The sequence below is a fragment of the Ictidomys tridecemlineatus genome, chromosome 3, assembly GCF_052094955.1.
Source record: "Ictidomys tridecemlineatus isolate mIctTri1 chromosome 3, mIctTri1.hap1, whole genome shotgun sequence".
In the NCBI taxonomy this organism is placed as follows: Eukaryota; Metazoa; Chordata; class Mammalia; order Rodentia; family Sciuridae; genus Ictidomys; species Ictidomys tridecemlineatus.
Genome location: NC_135479.1, coordinates 23,257,091 through 23,269,225, shown reverse-complemented (window position 1 = coordinate 23,269,225; position 12,135 = coordinate 23,257,091). Strand labels below are relative to the sequence as shown.

General features: G+C 56.6%; 1 protein-coding gene across 6 annotated transcripts in view; it reads left to right on the top strand.

Moving 5' to 3' along the window:
- The window catches only part of Arhgap23 (Rho GTPase activating protein 23), an 84,580-nt gene that overhangs the window by 31,049 nt on the left and 41,396 nt on the right, over positions 1-12,135 (top strand). For 4 of the 6 annotated variants that reach the window (XM_078042129.1, XM_078042131.1, XM_078042128.1 and 1 more), the window contains exons 2-6: positions 5,615-5,776; positions 8,623-8,668; positions 9,919-10,014; positions 10,194-10,272; positions 10,398-10,452. In XM_078042129.1, the coding sequence (XP_077898255.1) occupies positions 5,615-5,776; positions 8,623-8,668; positions 9,919-10,014; positions 10,194-10,272; positions 10,398-10,452 (438 nt within the window). Of the gene's footprint in view, positions 1-2,039; positions 2,361-5,614; positions 5,777-8,622; positions 8,669-9,882; positions 10,015-10,193; positions 10,273-10,397; positions 10,453-12,135 lie in introns of those variants that run through there. The other 2 variants (XM_078042130.1, XM_078042132.1) reach the window with 2 other exon arrangements.

Genomic DNA, 12,135 nt, shown 5'->3' with positions numbered 1-12,135 from the left:
CAGCCCCCAGAACCCTCTGCAGTCTTGATAATGTTCTCTAATCTTGAGGCATAAGCAGCACATGTTGGTGCATGGGTCACAAGAGACGACAGTCCTTCACTTCCTTAGGTCTAGGGAATGGATTGCAGCAAGAGAAAAGATGACTGAGGGGCAGGGAGAGGGTGGGGATGGAGATCCTGTGTCTTTGCTGTCCCAGACTACCCTCGATGTCCCTGACTCCGGTCCTTTCCCGCTTGCCCCCTAAGTCTCCTGACTCAGCTGTGGGCAGCCTTGCTCTTCCCGTAGGGCTTCCGCCAGGGTGGGGGTGGGGGTCCAGCTCCTGCATGGGGCCCACAAGCAGCAAACAGGAAACAGGAGAACAAAACCGCTCCCTGGCTGACACAGGGACCGCCCCAGGCCTCACCCTCACCCTTCCGCCTCTCTGTCTCCCTCAGTGATCCTACCCACCCCAGGGTCCTCCCTCTATCCCCCTTCCTCTCCCTCCACCTCCCCTCTGCTCCCTGCGTCCCCACTCTCCTCTCTCCCACTGTTCCAAGTTCACCTGCCTCTTTCTCCTCCCTTAGCCCTTCCACCTCCCCTTCCCTTTCTAGACCAAGTACCTCTCATGTGGGCCACCATCCTGGCAGGTCTTCCCTGGAACAGTGGATGACAGGATGGGGGTGGGAAGAGGGAGACTCTTGGGTTTCCCTTCTGGTAGCTCCTCCCAAAAGGCTCAAGCCTGTGACTCTTCCTCTCAGACTCCTCCTAGATTTGGGAGCCGGGATGGGTTGGAGCCATACCCATTCCTTGGCCACTGGCTAGGATTCCCCAATAAGATCCAAAATAGAAATGAGTGGCTTTGGGGTTGGTGGCCCTGTACTGTCATAGCAAACAGTGTTCTTGGTTCTTGTTTTCTTCTCTACAAATTGGGCCACAGCAATGGCCCTGGGCCACAGTGAGTGGCTGTAGTGCATGTTGTTTATAAACAGTCAAGTGTGATAGAAATGGTGGTGATGATTCCACACACACTAGCCAAAGCCCCTGCCAGCCCACCCCAAAAAGGGGAAAGGGCCTGGGAAAAGAGAGAGAGCCAGGACAGGGGAGGAGGCCAGGGCCTGGCATTCACATGGGGCTTCTTGTCTGACACATTTGGAAGGTGGGCTAGGGGCCAGCTTGGAGTCCATTGTAGGCTCAGTGGTGGCCCCTCTGCTACAGCTAATGAGCAGGGGTCATAGGGAAGATGCATAGAACAGTTCCCCATGGAAGTGAGGGGGTGGGGGCTCCACTTGTAGCCTTGGGGTATACCTAATCACTTTGGCATGGGGTGTAGAGTGGGCACAGTGCTCAGTGCTGGGCAGTGTATGTGAGAGACCTGAGTGGATGTGACAGAGATGCATGGAGTAGTGCGCTCTGCAGGACGTGCCTGTCAACCGGCTGACTGCATGGGGTGGGTAGGTGGGGTCTATGGGGGCTGTTGGGTCTGGTGTATCTTCAGGAAAATAGTGGGTATGCTGACCAGTGTGTTTCTGTGGGGTATGTGGACAGAGGATATCAGGGCGATAGGTGCGTGGCGAGGCCTGTACGAAGAAGGGAGGATGTTGACGTGTGGTGTGTGCAGCTCTGTGAGGCACCTGCAGTGCACGTGTGAATGTGCTTCTCTTCTCTGGGAGTATGAAGCTGGCTGTGCGAGTGTGTTCTGAAGTGTTCAAGGTGCGTGGTTTGGGTAGTGTGTGAGTTTTTGTGTGCGCGGGAGAGTGTCGACTGTGAGTACGTGCATGCCTGTGCGGGACCGTACAGTGCTTTTGGCGCGTGTGGGTGTGTGAGTGTGTGAGTGTGTGGGTGTGTGGGATCAGGGCGGCCGCGCACAGGGGCCGCCCCGGAGGGGGAGGCGTCTGCCCTGCGCTACTCGCCGGCGTGTCCCAGCTCCGGCGCCTTCAGCCAGGAGGCGCGGGAGGCGCGGCGCCGCTCCAGCCGTCCTGCCGCCATCCGCGCGGGCCGTTCGTCCCCTCGGGGCTCCGGGGCCCCGGGCCCGTGGCTCCGGGGGGCAGGCAGGGACCCCCGGGGTCCGCCTGCCGCCCGGGGGGCCGAGAACGCCTCCCGCTGGGCGCCGAGCAGCGGCCGTGGGGCCCCGCGCGGCACGCCCCGCTCCGGAAGCCAGGCCCGGGGCTCGCTGGGGCCGGGGCGGTGGCCGGGCACGAGGGTCCCCGCTGGCTGCGGCGCTCGTGGGCAACGCCGTGTGGCGCGTGGAGCGCGCGGGGGCCGGGGGCTGGCGCTGGGAGCGCGCCGTCGGCGTGGACTGCAGCGCCCCGGAACCGCGCTGCCTCTGGCTGCCCTACCTCGGCCACAGCGACCGCCGCGCGCCCGGTTCGCGCGGGGCCAGGGTGAGCAGGGTGGGGGACCGGGGCCAGGGCCGATCTTGTCAGGGCTGAGGGGCCAGCGGGTCACCCCCTTCCCTGAGACCTTACAGCGGTGTGTGCCTTGCATTCCGGGATTGAGGTCCTTGGACTGGGGAGTGTTTGAAGAGTTGAGAGATCGGGTGAGAGTGGCAAGGTTAGTGGCGTGGAGCTTTTCCAGAGGTGCTAGATGAGAATCGACAGTGTGGATGGTGGCCTCCAGTTGTCTCAGCCCTTTAGGTTTGCAAGCAGTGGAAGGATGGTAGGGACCTACTTGTCGTAGCGACTACGGAGCATCTAGGAGCGGTCAGGCACCGCTAACAGTGGTCACCACCCCACTTTTCCCCGAAGGAACCTTGAACACGGGGCACACTGGGATTTCCTAGTGGGCAAGGAGGCTGAGGTGGCAGAATGGGCCCCAGCAGGTAGTGAGTGCTGTCAGTGTGAGGCCGGTGGGGCTGGGGGCAGTGTTTCTGATGTCCAGGATCTACCGGGCTGGTAGGGCATGAGTCACAGTGGGCACCATGCCCAGCCTGAATACTGTGCTTTCTGCAATGACCTCTTTATGCTCCTGGGGGGAGGAGCAGGACTCCTGGGTTCTAGTTCCTAGTGTTGCCAACCCACCACTCTTGCACTTGGGTCTAATCTGTAGCCTAGGGCCATCTGCCTTTCTATCATTAGTTGGTATTTCTAGATGTCTCTTTCCTGACATGAGGGTGGCTGTGTTTGGAAATAGATTTGAGCCAGGGGAATTTAATCAGTAGTGTCCCTGGGCCCCCTGAGTGTTTCCCTCTTCTTCTCCTTGTCTCTGTGGCTGCATTAGAGAGATAGAGTTGGGGTTGTTTGTGAGCAAATTCAATTGCCTTTCTAATTTTCATTGCTGGGTCTTTCTGTTTTTATATCTATCACCTCCCTTCCCCCAGTGTTATCCCGGGTCAGAGGGGAGGTGAGGAAATATGTATGTATAATGCATGAAGGATTGCGGTTAAATCTAAGGAAGAACTTCCTATAGGGGAGTTGCCCGTTCTAGCAGGGTCTGTGGTGTCTCCTCTTCAAGCTGGGGTGTGGCAAGGGGATTACTGACATTCCCAGGGGCCTAGTTGGAAGAGGTGGAGGAAGGGGGCCTGGAAGGAAAGAACAGAGGAAAGAGAGAGGCAGAGATAAGGGAGGGGGTGCCAGTTCTGCTTGGGTTAGGAGGGAACTGTGAGAGGAAGGCAAGCCCACTGTCCTGGATTACAGGCAGGTGCCCCCAGGGAGTGGCACCCCCAGGCAGCTGGCAGCTCCAGGCAGGATATGTACAGGGTAAGAGGCGGGGGGCGTGTGGGGACCTGTCCCAGCCACTTCTCATCACCGGGGCAGCTGGTGGCTTAAACCTTAATCCAGGACACTAGCAAAACAATGGGCCCTGCAAACAGCCTCAGCTCTGAGCCTGGGTGAGGGGTGGGCAGGGGGCCCGCCCACACTGGGGAGGAACAGGGGTTTCTGTAGGAGGGGCAGCGAAGGGGCTGGTCCCCCAGGTCCTCTTCTCTCCCTGATCAGTTCCTTGCCAGCTCAGCAGAGATAGGAAATCCAGGGGATTTCAGACAGCAGAATTTCCAAAGAATTTTCTCTTTGTTCCCTGGACCCCCATGGGGTGTGGGAGTCAGTGGAGGAGACCAGGCTTTAGTGACAAGTAGGAGCTGATGGGACACCATTGGATTTCCTGTCTGATTCTGGCTTCCTGTACTGGGGTGGACCAGTTTTTGCTTGGACTCTTCTGGGGATGGGGAGCTCACCACCCCAAGTCTGCGCCAGACTGTATCACATCTCGTATTAGATCACGTGTTAGAAACTCAGCCTCCTTGTACCTTCTACCTGGCTCTGTCATCTGGGATAAGGGCTGGGTACGAGTGCTGGCTGGGCCTCAGTGGGATGTGTGAACAGGAAGGTGGGTTGAGGCTTGGATGAACTTCTTAGCATACCTGCACTGGGGTGGCAGGTGTTTTGGGGCTTCCTCCAACTATTGGAAGGGGAGTTTTACAATGAAGTGCAACCTCCTTTCCCCAGAACTGGGGGGCTTCTTTCCTCAGTCCCCAGGCCCCCAGTCTTTCTCCCCTTAGTGCAGGCTCCTGCTAGAGCCAAGGACTACTGAGGATGCTGAGGAGGTCGAGGGCTGCTAAGGGTATGGGGGAGGCTTTTTGCTACTTAGGGCTTTGGCTGAGGGGTGACAGTTTCTGCTGACTGACGAGGGAGGGCGGGCGGGCAGGGGGAGGCCTCCTGGCTTTTCCTGTGACAGCTTCTCCTCGGCTCCCTTCATCTCCATTTGGTCACCCTGTGTAATTTCTCTAATGCCCTCCGATCACCCACTGGTCTCTGTGTCCAAGAAGAAGACCTGAAGGGAGTCTTCCTCAGACAGTCTGTCCTCCTCTGCCTTCTGCCCCAGAAACAGCCCCTTGTGCTCCACTAAAGCCTTGATTTCAGATCTTGGGGAATCCCAAGTACTTTAGCAGGTTGGAAGAGGGAACCCCCCCTCCGCCTCCGCCACTTTCCTGTGAATAAGCCAGGCCTGTGGGCTGGACTCTGGGACTTCAGGAAGTCCCTTCAGTTGTCTGATGTCCCGTCTGCTCTCTTGCAACTCTTGGTCCTCATGTGTTCCCGAAGCATATGTCTGTGTGTTTGTCTGTGTGTAGGTGTGTCTCTGGGCTTTGTGCATGAGTAAGACTGTGCTTTTGTGCCTGTGTGTGTGTCCATGTAAGCATATATGTGTGCTCATCCACGTGTGCATTTTCATGTGCGCTTGTCTGTGTGTTTGTGGCATGTTCTATCTGCACAAGGGTATGTGACTGTGTGTAGGTGCATGTCTGTATGTGCCCATGTGTCTGTGTGTATGTGTGGGTGTGTGAGAGTTGCAACTGTTCAGAGAGCAGCAGACCTCTCCTGCATGGGAAGGCTGTGTGTGCAGCACCTGGTACATAGTAGATGCTCATCAAATGTTTGCTGAACTGAAAGAAGGCCTGGTTTACAGCCAGTTATTCCCCTAGGGGTAAAGGCATCAAGAGGAGGCTGAGGTGAAAACAAGGAAGAACTCTTGAGCTGATGGTGGTGGGAGGGGAAGGAGTCGGGGGGTAGGAAGAGGTCAGGCAGAAAGGCTTTCTGGGGCTTCAGACCCTGACAGTCCCTCTCAGGTCCTGGGCTGGAGGCAGGGTGCAGAGGTCTGAGGGCTGGGCATGCAGCACTCATCCTGTCTCCCTGTGCTCCCACAGCTGCCTTTGGGCCCACGAGATGGGTGCTCTCCTGGGCGCCCCCTCCCCTGGCAGGGGCCGAGGACACTGCTGCTGCACAAAAGTCTCCAGGATGGCTTTGGTTTCACCCTGCGCCACTTCATCGTGTACCCACCCGAGTCTGCCGTGCACTGCAGCCTGAAGGTATGCCTAGCTCTCCGCTGTCCTCACTGTCCCTGGGAAGCTTGATGGGGGAGAGTGATTCCTTTGCCCACTAGTTCCTCTCAGAGAAGAAGTCTTTCCTGGGACTGCTGACTCCCTTCTGCTGAGGCCTGGGAGGAAGGCTGCTGGGAGGCCGTGCCTGCTGGGGCTGGGACATTTGTACCATGGGACAGTGGTCAGAGCTCCTAACCACTGTGGCCTGGGTCTTCTCAGGAAAAGGGATGGTGGGGAGCCATAATGCTCCCTGTCCTACCCCCAGACCTGTTCTCTGGAAAGTGAAGAAATGCCTTGGGAAGATGGAGTTCCTGGGATTCTTGTTTCTAACCTGGGTCTGCTGTCCCTGTTTCCAGTCTGTGCCATCAAGGAACCTATCTCTCAACACATTTCCTTTTTTGAGGGGGTACCAGGGATTGAACCCAGAAGTGCTTAACCACATTTGGCCACATCCACATTTTGATGTGGCCAAAGAGCCACATCCTCAGCTCTTTTTTGCATTTTATTTAGAGATAGGATCTTGCTAGTAGCTTAGGATCTTGCTCGTACTTAGGGCTTCGATAAATTCCTGAGGCTGGCTTTGAACTTGTGATCTTCCTGTCACAGCCTCCCAAACCACTGGGGTTACAGTTGAGTGCCACCATGCCCGCCTGGCTCAACACACTTCTGAGACTCCTCCCAGAGTGCCCCAGACCCATGTTGGCCACAGCTCTATATGCTGGAAAGGGAAGGTGGCACAGGATTTTAGTCCTTGTACAACTCCCAACTCATTGTGGGGTCCAGGCTGTCTCTCCTCCCTGGCTCTTTCTCCTGCAGTAACCTTAGGGCATGTGTTGCCTTGATCACTAGGAGCCCTTCTCACTCTAATATAAATGTCAAGTTCAGAAACAAGCCCCCTCAGTCCAACCCAAGGCTGAGGGCTGAGAGGGAAGGGCCTGGAGAGTGCAGAGGAGTGGAGGAAGAGTGTAGAAGGTGATCTAGGCAGCAACCAGGGCTCAGCACCAGAGCCCTGCCCCTTCTTCCTCCTCTTTTCTTATAGAGGGGGAGACAGATTTATGTCCAAGTCAATGAACCCCTTTCTCCCCTTCCCCCAGGGCTGAGATCAGCCTGTACAGCTGTTGAGGGCTTCTCCCTTGGGGACCTTGGTCCCACCTGCCAGAGAACTAAGGCATTAGATTTCACTGTGTGCTTCCATGTCTCTGTGCATGCGTGTGAGCATGGTGTGCTGGGCATAGACTTGCACGTGTGTCTCTTGGTATGCGTGTAGGATCTGTGAATCCATGGCATGTGCACATGTCACTGTGTAGCTCTCACTCATGCCTGAATCTGGGGTGCCTGCAGAGCCATTATTGGCTGAAGCTGCATTGGGCACAGAGGTGGGGGCAATGGTGTGTGGCACTGCTCTATACTTTGAAGCACAAGAACACCAGCCCTGTAATTCCCCAGAACCCCCATCCTTCCTTCCCTTCTTCTTGGCCCCTGCCACCTTCTCCCAGGGGACCCTGCTGAGAGGTGACAGCAGCAGAAGCATGTGCAATAGTCCTTGTGGTGAGCTCTTCCTCCCCTGGAGGAAGACCAGGGGCAGGACCAACGAGGGAGGGCTCCATCCTTTTTCCAGAACCTGCACAGGGCTGGGAGGGGCCCTTGGCCTGGAGGCAGGAGGAGGCCGAGTGTTCCCCACCTTCCTGCTGCTGGCCTGGGAGCCTGCAGGGAGCCCAGCCGTCCAAACGCATCCGTCTGCCTTTGCCACCGGCCCTCTGCTGTCAGCTCACATCAGCTGGCATGCACCCCACCAAGGAGGCAGGGCAGAGGACCTGCTCTCCAGCAGCACCCAGTGGCCTTCCTGCGGCCCACTGTGTCCTGGCTGGGTGCCAGTGAGTCCTGAGTTCCGACTCTGACTCTGCCAGTGAGTTTCTGATTGGCCTTGAACAAGTCACAGCCTGTTGTCTGTCAAATGGGTGTATCTGTGGAGAGTCGGACAAGATGGGGCTGAAGGCCCAATCCAGCTCTGAAATGCCATATTTTGCTGGTTTGGCCTTTCTGACCTCCTTTCCCTCAGTCCTAATTCTTCCCCAAAGCCACTGCCCTGTCACCTCCATAGGATTTGGTTCCCAGGGCCTCCCAGTGGACCCCCAGCACCTAGCTACCAGAATTCTCTGCCCTGCTGGTACCCATTCTCTTCCACAAAAGCACCCTCACCAGTTCCCTCTTCTCACCTTTCAAACCTGAATGTTTTAGTCTGATCTCTGTCACTTGTTGGTATTGACCTTCTCCTTTAACCTGGTGGATCCAGCCCTCACTTGCGCTTGTTGATTCCTGCCACCAAGCATTGCACACTCCATTCCCCTCCCCCAGAACACTTTCTCCCTGCCACTCTCAAAGCTGTCTTAAGATCCCCTGTCCCAGAGAACTGCTAATCAGTCCTTCCTGCTCATTCTGCCCCATTCTCTGAGAGCGATAGCACTGTTTGCACTTGTCACCCCCACTTATCTGTGTCTGCCTGGGTCTTCTGTGTTGAGTGAGTGGAACCTCCTCCCTTGACCTTGGATTTTCCCAAGGGAAGGGGACATGGGTCCCATGTGAATTGGGGTTCCCAGACAGCTAGGATGCTGGGGTGGTGGATTGGCCAGTGCTGGTTTGGCATGTTTCTGGGGAACTTGGCCTGGAAATTGGCACTCCAGCTGATAGCCCTCCCACCCCCTTGCTGCTGGCTAGTTGAAAGGAGATAAGAGGGAGCTTGGAGGGGCCCACCCAGTGAAGCTGGCCTTCCCTTGTGCTGCCCCTGCTGCTGAGGGCTAAAACCAGGGCCACACCCATTTCTCTGTTCCTTGCAGGAGGAAGAGAATGGAGGTCGAAGAGGGGGAGGAGGAGGAGGAGGAGGTAAGGAGGCCTGGGGGCGGGGCTGGCTGGACTCAGCCTCCAACATCTATTTCCCTTCTGTTCCCCGCAGTCCCCCCATCTGCCTCACTTCCACTAATGTTCCCGTCTTTCTCTTTTCCTGTGTTCCTGGCCTGGCCTACTCTGGGTCTCTTCTCCTCCCGCTCTGCCTTCTCTCTTTCCTCATGCTCATCTCCCTGTGGGCCTGTCCCTTCTGCAGATGTCTGATACCGTGGATGGCAGATGGGTACCTGCCACCTAGTCCCTGTCCTCCCTCTAGTTGCTTTCAACACAGACCAAGGCCCAGGTGGGACTGCAGGACCTGGGGACCAGTGGTAGGGTACACCAAGAAAAAGTGCTTCCTTGTGGATAGAGTGAGGTCCTGGAAGGAGAGGCGGGGGTGGGGGTGAAACCTTTGTTAGATGGGGGCTGAACTCCCTTGCTGTCACCCTTGCTTCCCCAAGGGTACCTTGCCAGATTCCAGGCTCCCCCCAGTATTTAAAGCACAACTCCCTAAGCAGGCAAACTTCCTGCCCTGCCCTGGGCTTCTGCAGGCAGCCGTGGGGACACTGTCTTCCTGAGTCAGAAGGAAGACATAGGCTGTGGGGGAGGAGTCAGCTGCTCTAGAACAGGCCTACAAACAGCAGAGAGTGTAGCTGCAGTGCAGCGCCCCCAAGCCCCCAGGGTTCCCAACCCTGGGGAAGGGGTGGTTGGGTGGGAGATGTGTTGGTGTGTCCCTAGGCCTGTGGTGTGGACATTTCTCTGTGTGTGTGTGTGTGTGTGTGTGTGCGCGCGTGCATGCGTGTCTCCCCTGCCTATATCTTCAGGATCTGATGATGTGGGCCTTTTACACGTCACCCTTTGGTTTGTCTTGTGATGTGGGTGTGCGCGTGCACGCGCTGAGGGGAGAGACTCTGTCTCCCTAAGTAGACAGTAGACAGTGAGCTCTGGAAGGTCAAAGACTACATCTCCACTTCCTAGGTAGCTTGGTTTCTAGAACATGATAGAGATGTGGTGGGCATTTAAGGGGCTTCTCTACGTGTTCGTGAAAGTTTTCACTCTCCTGCTGCGGCCTCTTGTCTGGCTCTGCATCTGTGGCCCTATTCACAGTGTCCTGTGGATGTGTGAGTCTGTGTATGCTTGTGTCCATGTGAATGTGATCATTCTCTGAGTGTGTGTCCCCTGTGTGTGTAACTGTGCATGGGTGTGACCTTCAGCAGCCACCCCCAGTTAACCTGGCTGATGCCCACCAGGACCCTCCTCCCGGCACCGCCTGGAGCCCATGGATACCATCTTTGTCAAGAATGTGAAGGATGATGGCCCTGCCCACAGGGCCGGGCTTCGCACAGGTGAGCTGACCTAGTTCCCTGGCTCACTGTACCCTCACTGTGGTTAGGGTGGGATTCTTGGGTCCAAGTTGTTGCGGAGGCCCTGTCCTCCCATTGTCAACCATACCTTGCACAGAGGTAGTCAATGGGGCCATTGATACCCCTTGACTCCTTACACAATCCCTACTCCTTGTCCATAGGAGATCGGCTTGTGAAGGTGAATGGGGAAAGTGTCATCGGGAAGACCTACTCCCAGGTCATAGCTCTAATCCAGAATAGGTGAGCATCCCCCGTCTTCCTCCTTCCATAGGAGATCCCAGCCCACCCTACCCCCTTGGTCCTAGTGGGCTAGGAATCCTGTTTTCCCAGAACTTCTTGTCTGACCCTCTGCCCTGTCTCTGTAGTGATGATACCCTGGAGCTGTCCATCATGCCCAAGGATGAGGACATCCTCCAGTTGGTGAGTCCTGTGGCTGTGGTCTGCATGGAGGCATCTGAGGCCAGAGGCAGCATATGGTCCTTCTCCTTAGGCCCTCACTCCTGCATTAGCCCCTGTGAAAGACAGAAGGAAACATAGCCTGACATTGCCCAATTGGGGCTGCTAGGCCCATCCCTGGGCTGGGGCTTGTTGTTGCTTCATTCAGGGATGCTCTGAGCTAGGGAGAGGGGAGGTGCTGGCCTTGGCAGGCAGGATTGCTGCCAGGGTATCTGGAAGGAGGGTGGCCTGGCGGGCTTTGCCAGACTGGCATGTTCTCATTAGCTCCTATGAGAGACGCCTGTTGCCCATGTCCCTCCCTGTCTGGCCCCAAGTGAGAGTATCTCTGTAGGCATTTACACATACACACACCAAATACCGCCCCCCCGCCCCAGTGCACTTATCACACTCCACCCTTGTCGTGGGCACCATTCATACACAGGCAGAACATACCAGGTACACAACACAGCTGCACAGTACTACCCTTCCTGTAACACACCATACTTTGCAGTATGCCGTGACACACATGCACCCCTCCAGGCCCAGGCCACAATATAGACAATCCTCAGTGCCACCTCAGTCCACCCTCAACATCACTATCTGCCACAATCCCTCTGCCTAATGCTCAAGACCTCACGACACACTTACTAGCACCTCTGTTCCCTGCGGCACAAACACTGCTGATTATCACAATGTATATATTTGGACTTCTTGCCACCATGACACAAATGCCCACTGGCGTGTTATCACAACATGCATATCCACGAACATGCCCAGCCCACCTCAAGCACCTGTGCTCAGCAATATTGCAGGATCCAAAATTGACACGCTGAGACTGCTCAGTAGTAGAGTACTTGCCTGGTGTGCTCAAGGTCCTGGGTTCAATCCCCAGCATCTCCCCCTCCATAAGAAATAACATAAAATAAGAAACTCAAAATTTGTACACTGGGGATGTGCATTCTGACCCGTCCCCACCTCAGTGTACCTGGAATGAGTACAACACAGAGCTGGTCACTGTGGGGGATGCTACAGATGCTGCATGGAGCACACTTGGAGTCCTGTGCCCAGACCCAGGGCAGTCCTCTTTGTCCAGTGCCCAGTTCCCTGGTCTTATGGGTCCCAGCCAGATGCCAGCTTGTTTGCCCCTGAGGTCTCTGCCCCCCAGGGGCGGCTGAGGGCCAAGCTCCAAGGCCTGGGCGCCGCCGTGCTGGCTTCTGCCCTGGACGTGCTCTTATAATCACTGTAATCACAGTGTCACATTTGGCATCATGCCCCTCCGGGAGCCTCCACCCTTGACCTCAATTGTCCCCTTGCTTTTCTTGGGGAAGGGGAGAAAAGAATGGGGTCTCAGAGAGACGGGTGACTCACCCCAAATCTCAGTGGTCCAGCCTCCCCCAGGCTGAGGCGAGACCAGTTTTGAAAGGGCCACAGGGAGGGACCTAGGGGACACCCCCCACTAGCTGGCAGGGGCAAAGAGTAGGAAGTCTTGAGCTCCCCTATCCAGGCTTCAGTGGGCCGGCAGCCCCAGATGTCAGCATCTGGGGGCCTCCACTAGCCGCCCCCATCTCTGGCCAGCCAGAGGGTGGGGCCCAGGCATTCCTGTGGTTGGGAGCCAAGGCTGGAGGCCAATCAGGCAGCGGCAGCTGCTGACGCCACAGCCAAGCTCGG